Raw genomic sequence first — 24,773 nt, 5'->3', positions numbered from 1 at the left:
TGTTATGAAAGTCAAGAATATCTCATTGCATCGGTGAAGTGTGGCCCTAGAAAAGTTGAGCAAAACAAAGCAAGAACGCTTGAAAAATTCATGAGACAATAGTAGAGCCTATCACTCATCGGCAATTAAGGCATAAATATTAAGGCATACATATTGGATTTCCATAAACTAGAATTTGGGAAGGAAGAGAACGTGCTTCAAGGACAGAGTTTGAAAAAACGCTCTCTCTTGAATTGCGAGCCGTGGAAAATGGAAGACATCTCCCACCGGAAAGTTCCTCTGGACCGACTGTCTGATGCTCTTGTTTGTGGAAGCAAGAAGAAAACAAAGCAAGTGCTGGCACTACCACCCATCTGTGATGTAGTGATGCAGGATTCACAAAAGGAAGATGATGCTGCTGGGAAGGCGGGAGAAATGGAACATGATGCAGGGACAAAGAGTACTGGAGAAGGACCAAAAGGCCCTCAGGTGTCATACCGAGATTCGCTATTGGGATTTAAAGGAATAGCCAATCAAGGAAGCTCTATGGAGGAAGACGAGTTGCTCTCCGACGTTATGAGTAAAGAATGGGAGCTACCAGAATTCTCGGATGAACTGAAAGCACTCATGAACCAAATACCAGTTGTGCCGATCATGCCAGAGGAGTACAGTGAATGGTGTCGACCATGGAATTCTTCACTTATTGTTACAGTACTGGGGAGGAAATATAATGTCTACACCTTGAAAAACCATCTAATGAAAATTTGGGCAACACCGAATTTTGACTTTATTGACATACCAAATAACTACTTTGTAGTTAAGCTCCACAAAAAGGAAGGTTGGACGGAACTCTATAAAAAGATTCTGTATGAGGGACCATGGGTAGTGAAGCAACAGTGTATCCTGGTACAACGCTAGCAACCGGAATTTGACCCATTTTGTAACCCACTTGGCAGAATCATCACCTGGGTCCGTATTCCACATGTGCCCCTGCAATGCTATAACAAGACGTTCATATCCAGACTGGGAGACCAAATAGGCAAAACACTTAGAGTCGATATGAACACATTAACCCAGTCAACGGCAGAAGACTCAAAAGTGGAAAGGGGTCGCTACACGAGGATATGCGTGGAGCTGGATCTGCAAAAAAGGTTGGTACCCAGAGTAATGGCTGCGAACAGGCTCTTCCATGTTGAATATGAAGGGCTAAACTTAATTTGCTTTGCCTGTGGGCGCTACGGGCACAAAAAAGAGAGCTGCTCCTGGAGTTATGTAGAACCAACGCAAAATAATAAACCATCATCCTCATCGGTGCCGGTGCCGGAGAAGAAAAGTCCTGTAGTGGAGGAAGAGTTTGGCGCATGGATGATTGCAAGGGGTAACAGAGCGCGTAACTTGAAGAAGGAAGAGCTGAAAATAAGCAGAATTAATCAAGAAAAAGGACAAAAGTATATCAGACAGAGCAGAAGTAGCGGGCTGCAGACGAGCTTTGAGGTACTGGCAAATATGGAAGAACATGATCTAATGTCAGAAGAGTTTACTGACGGCGGGAAAGCCAGCTCTGAACCCATGATTTCTGGTGACCACAATCAAACCCCAAATGGAGAAAGGAGATCTGGAGCAGGGCAGGGAGCAACTACAAGAGTTGCGAAAAAAAGGGAAAGTAAGAGAGAAGTACAAAAAGAAGCGCCAAGCGTGGGATTTAAAGGGAATGAAAATAGAGGATCTAAAATTAATGGGCAGAAAAATATGGGGAAGGCCCAAACCAATGCTGGGCAAACAGAAAAGAGGCTTGAAGGAGGGAAACAGAATCAAGCAAAGGGACCACACACGGTGGTGAGTGGACACCTGAAGGAAGTGGGCTCCCATGAAGTAAGGCCCGTTCTGGGCTTATTATAGAGGACAAGCGGACAGGCTATTGTGGCTGAAGATAATGGAAATATCCAAAACGCCCAACCAATCACAACTCCTTACTGCAGCCGGAATGTGTCTGATGACCCAGAAACAGAAATAGGGAACTTGGCTGGGAAAACAGAGATAGAGGGACCCTTTGTGGTGAATAAAAGGAATGAAGACCAGATTGTAGAGGAGCCACCTGAGCCTACGTGGATAGATGGAGAGTCAGTTGACTAGTAAGTACCTCTGCTTCTTTATCCTTTTATTAAAAATGATAGTTGCTGCATGGAATTGTAGGGGTGCGGAAATAGGAATTTTCCTAGCACCGTCAAACACATAGTTAAAATCTACAGAATTGACGTGCTTTGTCTCCTGGAAACAAGAATCAGTGGTGAGAGAGCTGATAATGTTGTCCGCCATCTTGGGTTCAATAATTGGCTTCGTTTAGAGGCGACGGGTTTTGCTGGTGGCATCTGGGTTCTGTGGGACGAGAGTCAGTGCACTATTAATTATATCTGCTCTACAACCCAGTTGATACATTGCCAGATCACCAATAAGGATACTGGAGAAGACTTCCTGACTACGTTTGTATATGGGGAACCTTCGCGCATTAGAAGGGCTTCTCTCTGGGCCTCCATTAAAGAAATTGCTGATTCAGTCTCAAAGGCTTAGCTAGTGGTTAGAGACTTTAACACTTACCTAGCTCCCTCCGATAAAATAGGCGGCTCTCCACCTCAACTGGGTGCAATGGAAAGCTTTGCAAAGTGTATTAATTTAGTGGGGCTTCTTGAACTTCTAGTTTTGGGTGAGCACTTCACTTGGGAAAAAAGAAATGTGAAAGAGAGGTTAGATTGGGCTTTTGGAAACCTTTGCTGGGAGACCGAATTTCCAAATAGTAAATGCTGCCACCAATTAAAATTGAAGTCTGATCACAGAGTAGTTGTGATCAAAACAGTCCAAGAACAGGGAGTTCCACGAAGAACCACACGAAAGTTTAAATATCATGCAGCGTGGGCCCTCGAAGACAGCTTCTAAAATGTGGTACAAGACTCCTGAGGGGACAAAACTTGGTGTGATGGAGCTGCCACTTTCACAGAAAAAGTCACAAAGTGGAATGAGGAGAATCTGGGCAGTATCCCAAAGAAGAAGCAGGAGGTAATGAAGCGGCTAGAAGGAATTGATCGAGCAAGGCGTGACAAAATCTCTTCAGGCCTCTTTAAATTAGAGAAGCAATTATGGAGGGAATACAACAAACTCACAACACAAGAAGAGCTTATTTGGTACCAGAAGTCTAGGTGCCAATGGTTGCAATGGGGAGATAGAAATACAAAATTCTTTCATGCCTCTACCAAAATCAAAAGAAGGAAACAGAGGGTGGAAGCTATACAGGATGCCCATGGAAATTGGATATCTAACCAAGAAGAGTTGAAAAAGATGGCTAGTGATTTTTTCAAAAAACTCTACACCAAGGACAATGCTGTAACAGGTAGGTATAATTGGGATACTGAATTTCCCCAACTTGCAACTAGTGACCATCTGAGTATCCATAGTGAAGTAACAGACCTGGAGATTAAGAATGCAGCGTTTGTCATGGGGGCTTTCAAAGCACCTGGACCAGATGGGCTTCAAGGCCACTTCTTTCAATCACAATGGCAACATATTGGTGCTGCGGTCTGCTCTTTTATCAAGGAGGTTTGGTTAAATCCGAATAAAATCAAGGAGGTCAACCAAACTAACATAGCGTTGATTCCTAAAGTGGACCATCCTACCACTCTCAAGGACTTTCGGCCGATTTCACTATGCAATGTAATCTTTAAGATTGTCACAAAGATTCTTGCAAATCGAATGAGGAAGGCAATGCAGTATTTGGTACTTCCCCAACAGTGCAGCTTCATTTCAAGCAGGCAGAGTAGTGACAATGTTATTATTACGCAAGAGGCAATCCACACCATGAGAACCAAGAAAGGACACAAAGGATTTGTAGCAGTCAAGATTGATATGGAAAAGGCCTACGACCGATTGGATTGGGACTTCATCAGAGAAACTCTTCAAAGTATTGGACTAGAAGAACCTATTGTGAATCTGATCATGGCATGTATCTCCTCTACGACCATGCAAGTGCTCTGGAATGGGGAGTGCTCTCACACTTTTCTCCCGTCACGAAGTGTGAGACAAGGGGACCCTCTTAGCCCTTACCTGTTTGTACTTTGTATGGAAAGACTAAGCCAAATGATTAATAGAGCGGTCGAGACTGGAAGATGGAAAGGACTGCGCCTCACTTCTACAGGACCTATTCTGTCCCATCTTTTCTTTGCGGATGATTTGTTGTTGTTTGGTGAAGCTTCTACTGAACAAGCTGAATTGATGAGTAGCATTATGAGTCTTTTCTGTGCTGTGTCGGGGCATAAAGTCAGTCTTAGCAAGTCTAACGTCTACTTTTCAAGAAATGTCTGTTTCAATAGAGCTAGAGAGCTCAGCCACAACTTGGGAGTGGGGATTACAGCTGACTTAGGGAAGTATCTAAGGATTCCCTTGCTACATAAAAGGGTGACAAAAGCCTTGTATCTCCCTATCATCCAGCGAATTCGTGCCCGATTGAATTCCTGGAAGAGTACTCTTCTCTCAATGGCGGGACGATCAACTCTTATAAAGTCAGTCATCTCCGCCCTTCCCAGTTACTATATGCAAACCATGCTTCTGCCCAAAGGCGTCCTCAAAGAAATAGAGAAAGCTAGTAGGAAATTCGTATGGAACCAGACACCAACAGGGCGGAAAATGCACCTAATCTCGTGGGACAAAATAAAGCAGGATAAGATGCATGGAGGGTTAGGGTTGAAAGATCTCCAAAGTCAGAACATCGCTTTCATTATGAAGCTGTGTTGGGGAATTCTTACCAAACCAGAAGCGCTGTGGGTGCAATGCTTGAGGAACAAATATAGATGTGGGGAAGGAATGTATCCTATGGTCTGCAAAAAACAAAATGCCTCAACAGTTTGGAATAGAATCACAAAAGTGTGGAACCAATTCTATCAAGGTGTGGGTTGGAGCATTAAAAGCGGGAATCAAACCCATTTCTGGTGGGACCTCTGGACACCGCTTGATGTACCGCTAATACAATTGGCGGAGAGAAACATAACAAACATCACTCTTGGTGAGAAAGTGAGCCAATTCATTCACCCTAATGGATGTTGGAACACAAATAGATGGAGGGAGTTCTTTTCTCAAGAAATTTTCGAAATGTTAGAGAAGATAAAAGTCCCCAGATGCAGTGAGGAAGACAAGTTTAGTTGGCGCCCAGCCGCTGATGGGAATTTCAGTGTCAAGACGGCTTACAATATGGTTTTCAAGAAAGCTTCCACAGACACTAGAGCTCAATGGAAAGCAATCTGGAAACTCCCGGTGCCGGAGAAAATGAAATTTTTCATGTGGCAAGCAATTCAAGAGAGACTACCTACCAATGCACTTTGAAAACAGAGAGGCATTCAAACCAGTGAAGAGTCTCCTTTTGAGTGCTTAAGTGAGGAAAACACACTTCATATTCTGAGAGACTGTGAGATTGTTAGAGAAGTATGGACTAATATTGTACACCCTAACCTTCTCTTTAGTTTTTTTCGTTCTAACTTGCAGGTCTGGATAAAGGAGAACCTTTCAAAAAGAGCTGGTAATACATATTTCTCAAAGTGGATGTGGGCTAAGGTCTTTACCATAACATGCTGGCTCATTTAGAAGAACAGATGCAGAGGTGTTCTTGAAGGTCGATGCTACTCAGCTAAGGAAGTTAGACACGCGATACTCCACCAACTAATGGAAACTACGGAGAGAGGACGACTACAACATAGAATATTTGGGTCTGTGGTGGATAGAGAGGAAGTCTAGAGGCCGCCACCTGAAGGTGTCTTGAGGCTCGATGTAGATGGTTCAGTCAATCAGAGCTAGCAGGCAGCATGTGGAGGACTAGTCAGAGATACAGCAGGTAGGTGGCGTATTGGATTTTAGAGACGACTAGGAGTTTTCCCACCAACTGCAGCAGAACTGATGGCCCTCCGAACGGGTCTGCAGATGTGTAAACAGCAAGGATTCAGCAGGATAAATGTCTTCACTGATTCTATAGAAGCTATTAGGCTGATTGAAACTGAAGGAGGTGCTAATCATCCCTTGCACACGGAGATAACGGAGATCCGGGAGTTAATTTACTCAGATTGGGACATTAGCATCAAATATGCACCAAGGAATGCACTCCAATGTGCAGACCTGATGGCAAAAAAGGCCCAGTTTATAGATGAGGAATTGGTCTACTGGATGGAACCCCCACAGGAGTGCCTCTCACGACTACAAGAGGATGTGGCCCTAGCCAATATGTCAGCTACCAATTATTAAATCAGGTTTACTTGCCTTGTATCATTCAAAAAAAAAAAAATGCTTTGGCGAAGCATGTGTACACATATGATATTGCTTTATGTCAAAATCTTTCTGGGAATTCATGTGTCTGCTAGTTCTTATACATGATAACTCATTCAACGAAAGCATTACATCGATTTTGAATGTAGCAACCCAGAAGGAAATTATTGTGTAATGGTACAAGATCACTATTATATAATCACTATGGAAAATCCATCTCCCTATTTATTGTTCAATGCAGCCCTCATCTCCTACGTGAGGTGTTTCTCAATTTTTGTTCTTTAAATAAACCAATTTATCATCAGATATCTGTTTTTCTCGTACACTTCATATGAAAACTCGTAGAATAAGTTACTCACTCTGTTCTTCTCTGTTTCTCCATTCAGAAACAGAGAATTTTGATTACTGAGAATTCTTTTTTTTAATGTGTTTTTCCTTGATCTCTCTCGTAGAGTATCAAACTTCATATCTCGCCAACCACCATAAACATCTCCTGCGACGTGCTTTCAAACCGGATATTTATTCCGATAGGAAATATCATAAAAAAGTTTCAAAGTAAAACTACAACTAAATAGTTCGTTACTTGTACCTTAGTAGGTTCTCGCTTCCACCTCCAAATAAAATCATAGCAAGGAAGCTTAATGTAGAACTTCAGAATCACAGCACACCAATTTCAAAGCCTTCACACATCAGAGTAGTACACAGTAAAAGAAACCGTGCCTTAAAGTAAAGTTTTCACCAGGGTCAAGTCACCCGTCAGCCAATTTACCGGGAGGAATATTGTTTGTGATAAAAAAGAATCTCGTTTATCAAATAATTAAACATATATTTAACTACTAAAATATATAATTTGAAAACTGAACAAAAGCATCATTGAACCAACGTCTGCATACATTCTTCAAGTGTCAACATCATCGCTAACAGCACCTAAATTAATCAAGAAAGGAAAAGAAGAAGACTACTAAGACTATGTTTAAGTTCTACGTATATCCATGTCATTAGCTATAGTAGTATGATCAATTTGAAGCAAGGCACAGATAGCTCCCCTGTTTCACCCCTTAATATATGAAGTTGTTCTGTTGGTGTTACAATAACCACAACTGGAAAATAAGTATTGAAATGAATTCCAATGAGAAACTCTATTTTTTAGTGATAAAGCACAATCGAACATTGCAAAAAGATACAAATAATTTAAAGAGCAGAGAAGTTGGCATATAGAAGACTAAAAATAAAATGCAAGGTTTCTTTTTATGTTTGCTACAAGAGAAAACTAGAGAGAGAGTAAGTAAAAGATACAAACAGTTTCAGAAAAGAGAAAATTCTTTAGCAACAAAATCCTAAAATTAACAAACTGAACATCATAAGATGGATGATGGACTTATCTTTCCACATGTTAACGCCATCCTGCAATACCAAATCATAATATTAGTTACAGCCTCACGAAAAAGGGAAATTTTGAAGACAGACGACGTTGGCATAGGCGCACGATATAATCAATTTTCTATTTCATTGGTCATTGAATATAAATTTTTCTAAACAATATTTGTCAGGGGGATCATATCGTACCTTTGCTGAGCATCGTTCATCCTCCCATTCCACATCATGCTCTTCTATTTTCACTTTAAACAACTCTGTTGTTTTGAAGAGTCTTGGACAAAATATTTTCATTTCAGGGCATCCAGTTATGTTTATCTTTTATAATTCTAAGAATTTGAATGTGTGACTTTGTGAAGAAAACATCTTAAAGCTTGGTATATCAGTACGTTTGATCCTTCGTAATTGGTTGAATGTGATTCCACCTTCTACATTTGCATTAGTCTCATTCAATACAATTGTCTCCATCTTTTAGCAATCGTTTTTCTCCAACTATTAAAGACTCATCAAGCTTTTGGCAGTTAAACTTTCATTAAAAGGGTGAGTTGATGACAATGAAGAGTTAAAAAGAAAAATGACGTAGTATTTGGTGGCTCCTTCTAGCATTGACTTTTGTCTTTTAGTTAGATGTAAGGTAACGTAAGGTAAAGGCATTTTTTGAAGATTAAATTTGTTTAAGCTAAGCTGCAGCACTTAGTGCTCTGCTATTTTTTTTAATAAAGAAAATGGTTAATTCGCTTCCAATTCTTAATTTAGGACTTAATTGTTAAGTTAATTTTAGACTTGAACATGAGATCTATTTCTCATATATATCAGTTTTTCCTAAATTATCTTTATTTATACTCCCTTAATCATAACCAAATAAGAAAGCGAGGAAGGATATTAAGGAAATGATGTCATATTTTTTATAATTAATTAACTTATTTAGTTCTTAATATAATCAAATTAGTTAAATAGGTCTTACATTAAGAACTAAAGGAGTACAATTTTTAGACATTCAAATTTGTTTTCATTTTAATTTTAATTTCTCAAGTTTTAAGCCATATGTATTGGTCTCTTAATTTTCTTTTCATTTAAAACAATATTCTTATAATTCAATAAGAACCTGAACTATTTTGTCTTAAAGGGACCAAAGCCTATTGTTTGAAATTTGAGAGATCAAAATCAAAATGAGGACAAACTTGAAGGATCAAATTTTTGTTTTTTTGAAACACAAAAAAATGATAAAATTAATAATGAAAGGTTACAAAGTAAAGTAACTAAGATATCCTACATTACAAGAGTTAAGCCTAAAAAAGAAATATTTAGAAATAACATCAACATCGTAAGAACTAAAATTATAGAGAAGCGCAAGGATCTCTTGCCAAGTAATAGAAGAAGAAGAAGAGTTGTCCCTGAAAGCTGAATGGGCTGCTTCTGCACACAATGTATAAATAATGGAAGTTTTGGTAATTCCGTCCAATAGGCCAACAGATTTTATCCAGTAGACTGAGGCTCTAAGGCATTTGGAATGAAAAACTGGACCTGCTAATAAATTGCTTCTCCAAATAATAACATGTAGCTTGATGATAAATCATTCCATGGCAAAAATGATATTGGACTTTTCTATATTTGAAGAGAATTATGTTCCGAACATCAGGATGCAAGTAAAAATCCTCGAGAATTTGAATTTTATTTTGGATAATGCTGAGTGCTGTGGTAATTTAGAAAAGCTAACCTGGAAATGGAACAAATTTGCTTGACATCATAAAGTACTGAGAAGAGTGTGGCCACTTTGCCTTGATGAAGAATATCATTCCGTGTCTTCAAGATAATATTGAGCAGACATGTAATTTTATAAGCAACATCCTGCAATTGATATTGACACAATTGTGCCAAGGTAACTTTTAGTCAAGAAGCAAATTTCTCAGAAGAATTGAAAGAAATTCTGATGGATAAACTTCCAAACCAAAGAGCCCAAGTAAAAGAACAGTTAAAAAAAGATGTAAAAGATTCTCTTCTTCTTCACAGCCAAATACACAGAGGCTTCATATGTTAAGATGATGCTGCCTTAGAATATCAACAGAATGTAAGGCCTTATGCAGCAATTTCCTAATGAATAACAATTGTTTGAGAGGAAGTTTCAACCTCCAAAGTAGTAGCCAGAAATCATCAACAGTTGGAGCCAGATTGTGAGAATCAGCTTGCCAAAGTAAGTTCCATCTCGAACCTAGTAGATGTCCTTGTTATTGCCAGACCAGATAATTTGATCAGGAAGATTTAAGAGGGAAATAGACTGAGCAAGACTGGAACGAGCTATATCTGGTGGATAAATCTTAAAAATGAGGGAGGAATTCCATGAAACTGGATTCCACAAAGGGGGAGTATGCAATAACGGATGCGATACAAACTTAATATTCAAATATTGCATCAGATCCTGCTGAATAGGCCACCAAAGGTGGCGGTTAATTGGGATGCTCGTCCTATATATCAGCATATTCTGCAATGCCCTTCCATATCTAGGATGAGTTATATGGAAGTTTAATAATTGACTGGCTATCTAAATTAAAGTATTTGACTTTTAAGACTATGGCCAGCAAATAAGAATCTTGGGAAGAGATTACCCGCCAGATTTACTTGGCAAGAAAGGCTCTGTTCACAAATCTTAGCTGGTCTTAACCCCAAATCACCCGTATCCACAGGCTGGAAAAGTTTATTCCTAGCCCAATGATGCATCCTCTTCTTGGTATCTACCGAATCCCAGAAAAAATTAGCACATAATGAATCTACCTTGTCACATATTGAATGGGGAATTTTGATGCAAGAAAGGATAAGTATGTTCAAAGATTATATTAATCATTAAAAATATTAATGAGATAGCGTTTGGTACGGCTTATTTTTTCTTTTTTCTTTTTTAAATAAAAAACGTGTTTCGTGATGAGGAGGTAGGGTCGTCCTAGATAATTATCTTTTTTAAATAAAACATGTAGGCAGTATTCGGTGAACCAGACGCAACCTTCTTGATAATAACTTTTTTTTTTTTAAATAAAAGATTGATTGAGGCACCGGAGTTCAGATTATATTTTACTTAAAATGTTTTATAATTTATCGAGTCCATGTTTCTGCTATTTCCTAATATAACTCATTAAATGAAAGCATTACACCCCGTTTTAAATGAAGCAACCCCGAAGGAAGTTATTGTACAGTGGTACAAGATTAATACTGTTATATAATCACTGTGTCAAATCCATCTCCTTGTTTATTTTTCAATTCAGCACCCTCACCTCGTGCATAAAGTGTTTCTCAGTTATGATCATTTCTCAATTGGTTCTTTACATAAACCTATTTATTATTGAACATCTCTTTTTTCTATCAAATTCAGATGTACTCATATGTGAGGGACCATTACTTATGATAGTTTTACTTGGGGTGGACTTGATTGAAAATATCTATATCTTGAAAATATAATTGAGAAGACAATGTTGTAAGTGACAAAATTGACAATTTCCTTATTTGTGAAGTACCAAATACAATTAGGAAGGAAGTTTTGAAAAAGACTCAATTGAGAAATACCTCATTTAATTTGCTCCGTAGCTACTCATTTTTCCATTCAGAAACAGAGCATTTTGATTACTGAGAATTCATTTTGTGAAAGTTGCTCCTAAGCAAGTGAAAAGCTGTTTGTGTGTGTGCGTGTTTTTCTCCCCGCTCTGTTTCATAAAGTATTTAATTTCATAGCTACCCTGAATTTGTCAGTTGGGGGTCTAAATCATGCAGATTCTAAAGCTGTTACCACAAATTTATAATTCCAGCTTCGGCCAAGAATTTCTATATACCATTTCCCTTTTTTTTTTTTTAACATAAGGACAGTTTGATCTTCATGTATTACTTAATTTTCACAAACAAGGTCATGTCCCTTCACAATAATTTTAGACATTCGAGATCCTTAAGGAATAACAATTTTGTTAATTTGGTCCTTGAGCATAATTTTCTCTGTAATTAATGGGTCACAAAAACATTTCAACCCTTAACACATAGAGGCATCGATACCTCATATCAGTGATAAAAATTTGATTTTGGCAGATGGATAATTTAATTAGAGAAATCCCATGATAATAAGAACAGAAATATTTTGGACGCCCCTTAGACAATTGCTAGATTCTGTCTGTTAAGACTGATGTTCCAAAACCTTTCATTCTCTGCCAACCTGAACCAAAGTATCTGTCATTGTCGTGGACAGAATATTCTGAGTGAAGGAAAGGGTCTTATAATTATGGCTTCCCTATGGCTCCTTACTTGACAAAATCTCTCGACTAAAAAGAGCCACCCCACAAATCTAGACTCAGAAACCTTTTCAATGGTGAACAGTCCCAATGAACTAAATAATCTTAATGTAACATAATCAAGAAAACCACACAGTCGCTAAACGAAAACTTCACAATCACAACACACCAATTTCTGAGTCTTTCATACATTAGAGTCATAGACTCATAGTTCTCAATGAAACAAACGACGCCCAGGGGTCGAGTTTTGAGGAGGGCCAAGCCATTCATCACCCAATTTACTTGTAGGAATATGGTTTATGATAAGAATAGAGTCTCGCTTATCAAATAATAGAGCATATGTAACTACCAAAGCATAATTTGCGAATTCAACAAAAGCATCATCACCTTGTAGGCCCAGGCCATTAGTCACCCTCTTCCCCCATGTATTAACAGTAGGAGCAAATTCCTGAAAGAGAAAGAGAAAATATTTAACCTATTATTATTTTAAATATTAATTTCAGTTACTCCAGCCTGCATATACATGTATATATCTGTGTATGTTTAGATTAAAGTTTACTTAGGTTTAAAATTTATAATTCGATATATAAATCACCTCTATATGGAGGAGCATGGAAGATGAGCATGGGTATAATTTTAACATTAGCTTGATAATTTTTCCTAAAAGACCATAATTATTTTTCTTAATATTTTCCCTTCATCTTCTACTTGATTATGGTTGAGAAAGTATCAATAAGTATAATTTTAAAAAAAACTCATAAATATGAGAAATAGGTCTTACATTTAATATCAAAATTAATACAATAATTAGGTTAGGAGCGGAGTAGTGCCAAATGAAAAATATAAGGGCTATCACTAGAATAACTAGCCTTTTTTTTTTTTTTCTTTTTGAGATCTAAGCATCACAAATTGAAAGAGGACTTTTTTTTAATATTATTTTTGGGTTTTTTTCCTTCTTGAAGAAATATCAAAACAGCAAAATAAAATAGAAAATGATCGCAACAACATAGAAGTACCAGCCAAAAAATTCAGAAAGCAGTAAATTCAGGAATTTTTTTTTCCTTTTTTTTGGTCGAGAACAGAGAAAAGCAAAAAGGAAATCAGAAAGTGGAAATATATAAGAAAAAGGGAATTGCAGAGATGATGAAGTAAAAGAAGAAGCCCAGAAAGCAATAGAAAGCAGAGAAGGGAGAAAGTAGATTTCTGAAACTATGGAAAAGAAAACGAAGAAGAAAAAGAAGATCTGAAGCTTTATTTGGGAGGAGTGGCTGCAAATTCTCTGGTTTAGATAAGGATTCAAGTCAACGCAGTTTGATCAATGCTGTGGGGTTTATATTATTGGGATAATGCATGACAATTTATGACCTTATACAAGTTAATTAATATCACTACTCAAAATTTCAAATTCCTCATGTTCGGATTCCTCATATTTAGTTTTTTTTTTAATGTTAACATTAGCTTTTTATGAAGTACTTAATTGTCATTCTACGTGATGACCTCTTTATGTATTTATCAAGGGAAAAATAATGCATAGAAACATAATTTAATGGTAAAAAATTTAAAAACTTGTAAAATTTAGAAAATCAGTTAAAAGGGGGAAAAAAGGGAAAACTAATAAGCCGGGGCACTACTTTGTTGTGTGGTTTCCTTCTTATTTCCAATTAGCTGCGCGGGGCAACTTTGAATTTTCGCCGAAGAGAATTATTGAAGTGGGCGAAAAGAAAAACAATACCGAATGAAAAAGGGAACAGGATGATAGCAACCCTTGTTTTCACTGTCATCCCATATTCGAGTAATTATATGAATTAATTTGGAGCCACGTACCCACCATATGATAATCTTATCTCTTCTTTTTTTTTTTTTACTTTTTTTTCTAGAGATAATCTTATCCATTATAATTTGTAGATTTTTATTTATTGAGACTAACACCAACTCTAATTTATAATATTAACATTTACTAACGCAAGTTTATGGTAATATATACACAAATAAAATATACATTTATTTTTCTAATTTTAAAATTGTTAGGCTTAAAATGATGAGTTTTTGTAACAATCATAGTTATTTTGAAAATTAAACTTAATATGTTAGTATTAGAGAATGTTTTATGAATATTTAAGATTATTTCAATTGTTATCATTTTATGTTAATGATATTAGGATTAAACGAACTAAAGCATATTTTTTAAAATTTAAAAGATCACACTTTTGCATACTACTCCCTCCATTCCTTTTATAAGATATAATTAACCAAATCCCATTGTTTAAAAGTTAGTTAAAATTAGTTGAGTACAATAAATATGTAAAAAATAAATTTTATTTTTTAAAAATGCCTTCATTTATGTGGAAGAGATAATATGTAGTGGAGAGATAATGTATAACAGAGAAAGAGAAAGTTATCTTAGAAAAAAGAAAATGTGTAATTAAATGAGGGTAAAATTGAAAGTTTACAAATTAATTTTGAAATAACCTCTAAGAGTCTCTTATAAAATGAAACAAAGCATACCCAACAATTGTATCTTATAAAAAGGAATGGAAGGAGTAATAATTTTCTTGTACGATTATTTTCTTTATAATTCTGAAATAATAAAGATTCTAAGCCTAAACATATTTTTATCCTGAAAGCATTCATGAAGATGATATAAAATGGCGTGTGGAGTATGGATTCTGGAAGTGACAAAAGTGGCGTGTGGGCTTCGGAAAAGAAGTGATCGAACCCCGTGAGGGAAATCAAACTCCAGAAACTCCCCTCATGATCAACACCTGTGTTGGTGAAAGTGGTGATCGTCTCACTAGCCTTAGTTGCTAAGGTCGGCTCTGTACCTGCTTCCTATAATTCCTGGTTGGGTTCACTTGAATGTTGGATTTCCAGAAACCAAAATGCTTCTGCGAGTTCATGTCTCTGCCAGTTCCTATGATAAATGAAGCAACCCAGAAGCAAGTTATTGGGCAATGGTACAGGATTACTGCTATTATATTTTCACTATGTAAGATCCATCTCCCTGTTTGTATTTCAATTCAGTCCTCGCCTTATGCCTAAAGTGCTTCTCGATTCTGATAATATCTCAATTTGGTTTCTTTAATTAAATCTATCATCGTATATCTGTTTTTTCTATCAAATTCAGATGGACACATTATGTGATGGACCACTAATTATATTTATATTTGGGAGGGACTTGATTGAGAAATGTCTATATCTTAAAAACCTAATTAAGAAGACAATGTTGTCGTTCACAAAATTGAGAATTGTCTTATTTGTGAAGTAACGAATTAAGGCAATTTTCAGAAAGACTAAATTCAGAAATACCTCATCATTTACTCTGTAATCACCCATTTTTTCATTCGAAAACGGAGCATTTTGACTACTAACAATTCATCGTGTGAATCTTGCTCCTATGTAAGTGAAAAGTTGTCATATATACATGTGTGTGTGTGTGTGTGTGTGTGTGTTCTTCCTTGCTCTCTCTTCTAAAGCATTCACAGGAAGTGATCGGAGGAGAGGGCAACGGGTCATGCTTCACTCTTCACCAGACTCTAACGCTATTGTAGAAATAACTTTGAGGAAAATTGGCAAGTATACCAGTTCTATTTACTATTCAACACTAACAACAAAAAAATTATAATTCTAGCTTTCATTATTTAACAGTCGTACTTCGTCAAGAATTTTTATATGTATATCTACCACTTCCATTCTTTAACACAAGGATTTGGTCTTCATACATAATTTTACAAACAAGGCCATGCACCTTCACAATGATTTTACATGTTCGAGACCCTTATTAAGGGATAAAAATTTTGTTAATTTGGTCCTTGAATATAATTTTCTCTGTACGTATCGTCAGCAAAACGTGTCAACCTTCAACATAGAGCGGCATCAATACTTCATCTATGATTAACAACATAATTTTGTCAAGTAGGAAATTTAATATAAACCCGAAATAATTACAACACAAGTATAATGGACGCACCTTAAACAATTACTTAATAGAAACCACACAGTTGTTGAATAAAAACTTCACAATCACAACAAACCAATTTTCTGAGTCTTTAATACATTGGAGTCATAGTACATAATTAAGCAAGCCACGCTTTAAGGATAGAGTTTCGACCATGGCCAAGCCATTGATCAACCAATTTATTGGTAGGAAACTGGGAATATTGTTTATGATAAAAACGGAGTCTCATTTATTATCAAATATAATAGAACATATATAACTACTAAAACATATCATTTGAGAATTCAACAAAAGCATCATTGCACAAGCGTCTGTCCACATCCTTCATCAAGTGTCAACATCATCGCCAACAACGTATACCTGCATTGATCAAGCAAGGAAAGTAAAAAGGCATGTTTATATTTTGAGTGTATCCATGTTATCATATATAGTAGCTAGCATAATCATATTGTAGCCAATGTGTCAAAAAAAAAACAAAGAAAAATTGACATATATAAAAGAGTTATCTGTTTCATCCCTTAATATATGTAGCATTTGTTGATATTATAGCAACTACTATTTCAGCGGTAGGAAAGCACGGACAAATATAGCAAAAAGATACAAATAATTTAAAAAAAAAAAAGATGCAGGTTTTTTAATGCTTCCTCCCTTCATATATGGGGCTATTGTTGATTTCATAATAACTAATAGAGAAAAACATAGACAATAAGCAGAAAAATATCATAAAACTGACCAACCTGAAAATGATAACATGGATGATGGAGTCATCCTTCTATATATTAACAGCTAACACTATCCTGCAATACCAAATCATAGTATTGGTTAGCCTGAAAATATGTAATTTTGAAGAAAGACGACATTGGCATAAGCACAATATAATCAATTCTCTATTTCCTTATAATTAAATATACATTTTTCGAAACAATATTTTTTAGCGTGGTTATATCATGCATTTGCTGAGGATAGCATTTCTACCGTTTTGTTAAGGCCTCCTTTATCCTTCCATTCCATCTCATGCTCTTCTATTTTCACTTTAGACAACTTTGGTGTTTTCAACACTCCTTGACAAAGCATCTTCATTTGAGGATATCTAGTTATTTGTATCACTTTTAATTCTGGGAATTCGAAGGTGCGACTTCGTGAAGAAAACATCTTCAAGCTTGACATATCAGTAAGTCCAATTCTATATGGTTGAATGTGATTCTACCTTCTACATCTTCACTAGTCTTGTTCATTACGATTTCTTTCATCTTTTTGCAATCATTTATCTTCAAAAACACAATACTCACCAAACTTTTAGCAGTTGAACTTGTCACTAAGGGGATGAGCCAATGACATCTGAATACGGACAGCATTCTCAATTTTCTACAAACTGAATAGTAATATCTATACACTGATTTTCTACAAATAGAGCAAAATAAGTAAATAATGGACTTCGGCATAATTATTCTGTGAATCTCTTGGCTTCCGCCTGACTCAATTCTTCTTCCTCCTCCTCCTCCTCCTCATTGTCCTCCCTCCTCTTCATTCTCAAATCTCAACCTTGAAACCCACAGTTCCTTCCTTTGCAAAACCAATGGATTGAGAGCAAACGGAGAAGAAAGGAACAATTCTGATGCAGAAATACGAGCTAGGCCGTTTGCTTGGCCAAGGCACATTCGCCAAAGTCTACCACGCCAGAAACATTAAAACCAACCAGAGCGTCGCCATTAAAGTCATCAACAAGCAGAAAATTCTTCGCATCAGCTTGATCGACCAAATCAAGCGCGAGATCTCAGGGATGCACCTCTAAGGCACCCAAACGTCGTTCCGCTCTACGAAGTAATGGCCAGCAAAAACAAGATTTACTTCGCGATGGAGTGCGTGAAAGGTGGTGAGCTCTTCGCCAAAGTCACGAAAGGGAAATTGAAGGAGGATTTGGCGCGAAAGTATTTCCAGCAACTAATCGGTGCCGTCGATTTCTGCCATAGCCGATGGGTTTATCACCGAGATCTGAAACCGGAGAATCTCCTTCTGGACAAAAAAGGAGATCTGAAGATTTCGGATTTTGGGTTGAGTGCTTTGTATGAACCCAGCAAGAACGATGGTCTTCTCCTGAAGTGCTCAACAAGAAAGGCTATGATGGAGCCGAAGCTGATATATGGTCTTGTGGGGTTATTTTGTTTGTTCTTCTTGCAGGCTTTCTTCCATTTCAGGATAAGAATCTGATTGAAATGTATAGGAAAATTTGTACTGCAGAATTCAAGTGTCCTAAATGGTTCTCACCTCAAACCAGAAGACTTATCACCAGAATTCTCGATCCAAATCCAAGAACAAGAGTAAGTATTGCTAAGATTGTGGAAAATGGCTGGTTTAAAATTGGGTATCAGCAGATTGAACCACCCAAATCACCAGTTTCCAATCCTGCGAGTGATGTTCAGGCTCTTTTTGATCCTTCATCGTCATCAAGTCCAGAGGAAAAAACCAAAGAAACCCCAGTGAAAGTGAAACCATCTGCCTTCAACCCCTTTGATTTAATATCCCTATCTTCAGGATTTGATCTCTCTGGTTTGTTTGAGGAAGATGCGTGATAAATCCTGATTTTATATTGATTTTTATATCTTATTTGGGATTTTTATCAATTAAATTGGGCTTAATTGCATTTATTATGATTAAATTGGATTAATTGTGATTGGATGAAAATATTGCTAAAAAGGGGCAAAAATATCATATTTTTTATGATTTAGTTTAACTGATTGATCTTTTTGGAAAAAAATCATATCACATTATCTTAGATTTTGTTATAGAAAATTTGGGAGATATTGCAAGGTTTGAATTTAGGTCTGCATCATCATCACCTTCTGAAAAAAAACAAAAAAAGGAACAGCGGCGGCGGCAAGGCTTCAATATGCATCTTTGTGTGTATATATATATATATATGACCGCAGGGAGAGGAGAAAAAAAAAAAAAAACACTGCACACCAGCCCCCAATCTTCATACACCCACCTTCAAACCCACGGATTTCATTCACCGCACGCTACCTCCATTCACTATTTACCACAATCATTATCATCCCATCTCACCTTCCCCTGTCCCCATCGTCTTCAACGCGGGGAGAACTAGGAGCTGCAAACAGAGCTCGGCAGAGGCAGACGGAGAGGCAGCGACCTTCAACTGATTCTTCTCATCCACCGTGCCATCAGAATCGTGATTCCACGGCCATCACCACCGGCAAGACCTGTTCTGCTTCTGTCATTTGTATTCGGCTTGACAGTATCACGTTCCTAATCATCCATGGCTACCGTGCATTTCAAATCTGTGGTTGCAAAATTTGAAACCATGCATGGCTAATTTCATCGAGCTTCTTGGAGATGGAGTATTGGGTTTGAGCTTCAGAGTTAATTAGGGGAGTTTTTCTGTTTCAATTCTTTTAATTTAATTGAGTAATGGATTTTCTGAGTTAGAATTGATATTATTTAATTAAATTTTCTGAGATTATTAGTTGTAATTCTTAGTTTAGAATTGAATTTTTGTGATTGAGATTGGATTTTGCAATTTGAAATTTATATTTATATCCAGTTTGAAGTTCTATATGGTTATGCTATTCATTCATAGTTTGGATGAATGTTATAATTGTATGGTACTTATTGTATATCTCAAGTTGAGTGTTCTTTGCAAAGAGACCCGAATTGCATTAATCTAATCCTAATTGCACACTAATCGGTTTTCAAAGGTAATTTTAATTGGTAGTTGTAGCTATAGTCTTAGGACATCTATTAATTGAAATTGCTTGACTTAATCAGTGATTAAGGTTTTGATTTTAAATTAGTGAACAAAATAACTCCCAGATCATTTTGAGCAAGGATAACCCAATTTCCATTTTTCAAGAAGCATTATCTCATATCTCCTTAAAATCCAAAATTTTCATTTGCTACTTTTCTTTTAATTAATTTTCTTTCAATTTCAATTTCAAATTATCTTTTCAATTTTTATATTAAAAAAATCCAAAAAAAATATTTAGAATTGTTTTCAATTTATTTTACAAAGTAGTTTTTAAATTTTTTTTAAAAAAACCCCTTTTTAATAGCAATTTTGATTTTTAGTTAATTTAGGACCTATTTAATTTTTGGCTCCAATAAGAGAACGACTTTGGTTTGCATCACTTGCTGCATTCTAAATTTAATTTAATTTGACCCAAGGCGACATTGAGGATCAATGCGTGTCGGAGACAACATGCTAGATTCACCACCACGAAGCCCGAGTCAACAGTTGTTTCAAAACTGGAAGAAATAGCACAAGCAGAGAGAGAATTCAATGTTGTGAAGAAAGATGGATTAGTGAGGTTGGAGGGAAGCAAGAGTGGTCGGAAGGGACAACTTGGTATTGATGCAGAGATTTTTGAGGTGACATCAACGTTTCATGTTGTGGAGGTGACGAAAACTGCAGGCGATACGTTTGAGTATATCCAATTTCGGGATCAGAACTTGAAGCCTTCATTGAAGGATATAGTGTGGGCTTGGCAAGGAAGTGAACAGTAGCAGCAATACTTGGCACCAATATATACCAGAAGATATGGTTTATATTTTTAATTTGCTTGCGGGATGTGTAATTTGAACCCTTCTGTTTCTGTCTTTGTTTTGTTCAGATATATGGTCTTCCACTCTGCAGAATCACTTGCCGCGAAGTAGTGAAGGTTGTCTCTATTGTACGTCTGGTTCTTCTTTTCTTGCGCCCAGGTTGTGTATAATAATATTGTACAGAACTGTAACTGTAGAGTTCAAATTTTCTGCCTCTAAAGACGGTTATCTTGCTAGTACTAGCTCCTATTTCTAATATAAGAACTAGTTGGAAGTTAAGTTTGGTCTTAAATATGAGATTTTATTTCATTTTATCTCTCATATTTATTATTTTTTCCAAATTGTTTCTACTAATTGTATGTATTTAGGGAATTTGCATCGAGAAATAGTTTCAATACAAATGATTTAATATGATATTTTGGATAAACCAAAGCTTATTTTTAACAAATAACTAATTAAACTAGTTTTTTTATCTATCCAAATTAATTAATTAATTAAGTAGATATTATATTAAGGACTACAATTATTATTATTATTATTATGGTCGTCATCAATATGTCCTCATTTTTTTGGTTGATACTTAGAATAGTAATTTACCAACACTAGCAGAGTTAAGTGAAAAAGATTGGAATCTTATTTGAGATTAAGAATCGAACTTTGTACATGCAAAAAATTATGTCACCACAAATACTGCTATTATCAGTTATATTAAACCACGTGTGAGAACTTCCCATATTAAGTACATCATAATGCTAATTATTCACATGCCCTCCTCCAAAAGAAGCCATGGAGCTAATGAACCAGATATAAGTGAAAATATGAGGGTCAAATAATAATTGCCCTTGATCAACTAGTTACAAGTAGTGAGTTATGTACACACAGGATCATACTTATTTGGTAAACCCAAAAAAAAAAAAATCAAATTTCAAGGAATAAAACTATTGATTTCAAATTTTAGATTTCAAAATTAAAATAAGATCAAAAGGAACTGAAAATATCAATAAGGTCATATAAATAGGTCATTTAATAAAATAAATTGTCTCTCCCAGAGCAAAACAATGACATAATCGCATATATCGCCAATCCTGTCCTTGTTGGTTTATTTCTCATTATTTTTTGTACATTTGGCCGGTGGATCTGGATGGTGATTGTTGCTCGCAACATGGATATTTCATCAGTCACTTTTCAAATCACATATTTAAATAGAGGGAATTGCAACAAAGTCTCAAAAAATAAACAAAATGACTAAAAAGTCTTAATAACAATTGAGCAGCTTTTAATAATAAGTTATAGAGTGAAAAATGATAGCTTCTAACTTGTTATTGAGACTTTTTGTTAATTATTTTTTTAGCTTGGGATTTTATTATAATTCTCCCTAATATGTCTCTCCATCTTATAACGTTGAAATTTGATTTCTTTGAGAATTTTAATTTAATCTTTTTTTTTAGCTCAATCTTCATTACCCAGTTATGAAGTTGTTACCATGTACCGCACATTATTCCTCTTATTCTTAGTATAAGAGTTAATAGAGGTATTTGTTTTAACCTTAGATATAATATTTTAATTTAATTTGTCTTCTAAATGTATACTTCTTTAATTTTTTTTTTTTGCTTAATTACACATATTATGGGAGTTATTTATGAGAGAAGCAATTCCAATACAAATGAGCCTTGATTTTAATGACATCGCTCTACCCCCTTAGTGAGGAGGTTGGGGAATTGATTCTGGAAATTACAGTAGATATGGTGATAGGGTATGCTTATAATTGAGTTTTCAATTCCAATGCAAATGAGCCTTGGCTCAAATGACATTGCTCTACGTTGATAGTGTATTTATAATTAAATTTTCAATTCAATTTAAATAATTACAATAAAAATAAGCATAAATTAGTTTTTTTTTCTTTTGATTTTTCTTCTATTTATCTAAATATAAGGAGTGAAAATATTTTATACACACTTTTCTCTTCTATATCCATTTTCTTTTCTTATTCAAACACAAAATATAATTATTTGTCAAGGCCTAACAAGGTTGTGTGGCGGATTTTTTTTTTTTTCCCCTTTTAAGGTTTCAATAATAGAGGCAGCTTTCTTTCTTTAGTAGACAAATAAGTCCTTAAATTTTTGTCCTTTTTTTTCTTCCATTTTATTTTAAATGCCAAATCATGCCGAAGGCTAGCGTGGACCTAGTTCCATAATAATAAATAATAATTCAATTATACATATACATATATATACAAAAATATAAATTGATGCTGCGGGTTTGAGCTCTTTATGTCTTGCCGTTTGGACCAAAATAAGGTTTTTCGAAACTCTCTTTTATTGAAAGGGAGAATTAAAATAAAGGTTATTGGGGTTCTAGCCTTAGGCTCTACGCACAAGACTCAAGATTGAGGCATAGTTTCTTCTCAATTTGACAAAATAAATAAAAATTATGTAATTTCAATAATTTTCTTGAAGAAAGACTTTATCCTAATTAAATAATAATAATAATGAGATATCGGTATAAAATAAACAGAGAATTATAATGAGATCCTAAGTAAGAAAAATAATTACTAAAAGATTCTAATAACATTCTAAACAGCCTGTAATAATAACTTTTAGAATAAATAATAATAATTTTTGAGATTTGTTTTGTAATTTTTTTTTTAGGATCTCATTGTAATTCTCTTAAAATTAAAGTACAAAACAGTCTTTTGATAACTGGATTGGATATGGATATGTGGAGCTTGGGCCTTATAACACAATTAACACTCGGCATTTTTAAGTTTTTCTTGCACAGGAGTTTGAATCCTTAATAAGAGATAAAAGATGTGGTAGTTGGGTGAGTTATTTAAAAAAGTGAATATGAATATATCTTGGGTCGAATAGGAAGTCTCATGTTTTTTATAGTGAAGGTTGAGATATATGGCAAGATATTACCTAATGAACTATATATCTTACGAATATAGACTTGTAATGTAATGCAAAGAATTAAGATCAATGGAGTAATTCAACCAAAACCCCATTACAATCCTTGCAAGGAACCACATTTATACTTCCTTATACTTCAAACTGATAAGAAAACTAAATATGAAGTTATACAAGCCCAGCAGAGTTATATACTCAGCTACATACATATTTTGTCCAATAGAGTCTGAAGAATGAGTTTTCACTGCGGCTTGGCTGGCTATGTATTGATAATTATTGATATATCTGATCATTTATTATTCAAATTAGGCGTGTTGCAGCATAGCACTTATAGTTTGTACATGAAAAAGAACCATAGAATGTACGACTCCAGTTAAGGACAAAACCTAAGTCTCGAAAAGAAAAGAATGACAAAAGATTACCATGTATAAACAACTAAAAGCAGAGGAGAAAAAATGAGGATTCAATATCCGAGAGTTAACTAGTGTGGACAATTCTAAGAATCAGAATCAGAGTGAGGACTCTCATCAGAAGAATTTCTCTTGGAAGAAGAAGTTGGTGATTCATACTTCATCATTAACTTCTGTAAGCCAGGTTCAATTCGGAGTTACAAAACTGTTCATACTCTGTTTTATCCCCTGCTTTCTTCTTCACTTCCACCACCACCAACGACGGAGTAAGCTCGAATATCTCGGCAGCAATCGTCAGTGGCCCCTTCACACCTTCCCTTGATCCCTCCAAGCTCACCCTGCAATCCTTCTTCCTCACTGTAAAGCTTACCAACTGCGCAATTTCCTCCAACTTCGATATGATCTCTGACACTGGCGCGCCGGACACGAACCTCGCCTCGTCCCCTTTCTCCTCGAACAACCCAGAAAGATCGAAGCCTGCAGAGAATGATATTATATCAAATGCATTCAAGCTTGCTGGTCTTGGCAATGAAGCGTTGCTTCTTCTTTTGACCTCTAGCTCTGAATCGGATTCTGATACTGAATAATCTGAGATTGAGTCTATGTCGTCCTTGTTTAAATCCAGTTTGTCAATATTTTCAACGCTGGTACAGAGCTTATCGTCGTCGAAATAAAACTTGATTTGTTTGAACCCTTTCTTGAACCACTTGTTTTCCATGATATCTGAATGAGATTCTGGTTTCTGGGTTTGTATCGAGAAGACGAGTACATAATAAGTTTAGCTCCGGCGAGAACCACTTGGGACACCGGAAAACTCCTCTGTAAATCTTCTTGTACATAGCCATAACGTTCTGATCATGGAATGGTAAATAACCTGCCATTAAAACGAAGAGAATAACGCCACAAGACCAGAGATCAACTTTGGCTCCGTCGTATCCTTTTTTTGCCAGAACCTCAGGAGCAACCTAGGCAGGCGTTCCACAAAAAGTATGAAACAATCCGTCTTGTCTGATTTGATCGGAGACAGTGCTGAGGC

At 35.9% G+C, this 24,773-nt stretch overlaps 2 protein-coding genes and 2 pseudogenes across 2 annotated transcripts; 3 read left to right on the top strand and 1 right to left on the bottom strand.

The window, feature by feature from the left end:
* The first annotated feature begins 1,038 nt into the window (after positions 1 to 1,038).
* On the top strand, positions 1,039 to 2,547 carry LOC114753107 (uncharacterized). The gene is made up of 3 exons (XM_028941774.1): positions 1,039 to 1,815; positions 1,879 to 2,099; positions 2,229 to 2,547. Exons 1-3 carry the CDS (start codon positions 1,039 to 1,041, stop codon positions 2,545 to 2,547), a joined length of 1,317 nt encoding a protein of 438 aa, XP_028797607.1.
* A 3,363-nt stretch (positions 2,548 to 5,910) lies between these two features.
* On the top strand, positions 5,911 to 6,252 carry LOC114753106 (uncharacterized). The gene has a single exon (XM_028941773.1). The coding sequence runs from the start codon at positions 5,911 to 5,913 to the stop codon at positions 6,250 to 6,252; it is 342 nt and encodes a 113-aa protein (XP_028797606.1).
* An 11,092-nt stretch (positions 6,253 to 17,344) lies between these two features.
* Positions 17,345 to 20,657, top strand: LOC114753111 (CBL-interacting serine/threonine-protein kinase 20-like; annotated as a pseudogene).
* A 3,166-nt stretch (positions 20,658 to 23,823) lies between these two features.
* Positions 23,824 to 24,768, bottom strand: LOC114753112 (CBL-interacting serine/threonine-protein kinase 12-like; annotated as a pseudogene).
* Between the last annotated feature and the right edge of the window lie 5 nt (positions 24,769 to 24,773).

Source organism: Neltuma alba, unplaced genomic scaffold (assembly GCF_004799145.2).
Source record: "Neltuma alba isolate B1F8T4 unplaced genomic scaffold, ASM479914v2 tig00007703_pilon, whole genome shotgun sequence".
NCBI classification, from domain to species: domain Eukaryota; kingdom Viridiplantae; phylum Streptophyta; class Magnoliopsida; order Fabales; family Fabaceae; genus Neltuma; species Neltuma alba.
This window is presented reverse-complemented; position numbering and strand designations above follow the sequence as displayed.

Coding starts and splice junctions, on each gene's coding strand:
- LOC114753107 (XM_028941774.1), top strand. CDS start 1,039: ATGAACACATTAACCCAGTCAACGGCAGAAGACTCAAAAGTGGAAAGG. Junction 1,816..1,878: donor CAAAGGGACCACACACGGTG/GTGAGTGGACAC, acceptor GGCTTATTATAG/AGGACAAGCGGACAGGCTAT. Junction 2,100..2,228: donor CCTACGTGGATAGATGGAGA/GTCAGTTGACTA, acceptor TAAAATCTACAG/AATTGACGTGCTTTGTCTCC.
- LOC114753106 (XM_028941773.1), top strand. CDS start 5,911: ATGGCCCTCCGAACGGGTCTGCAGATGTGTAAACAGCAAGGATTCAGC.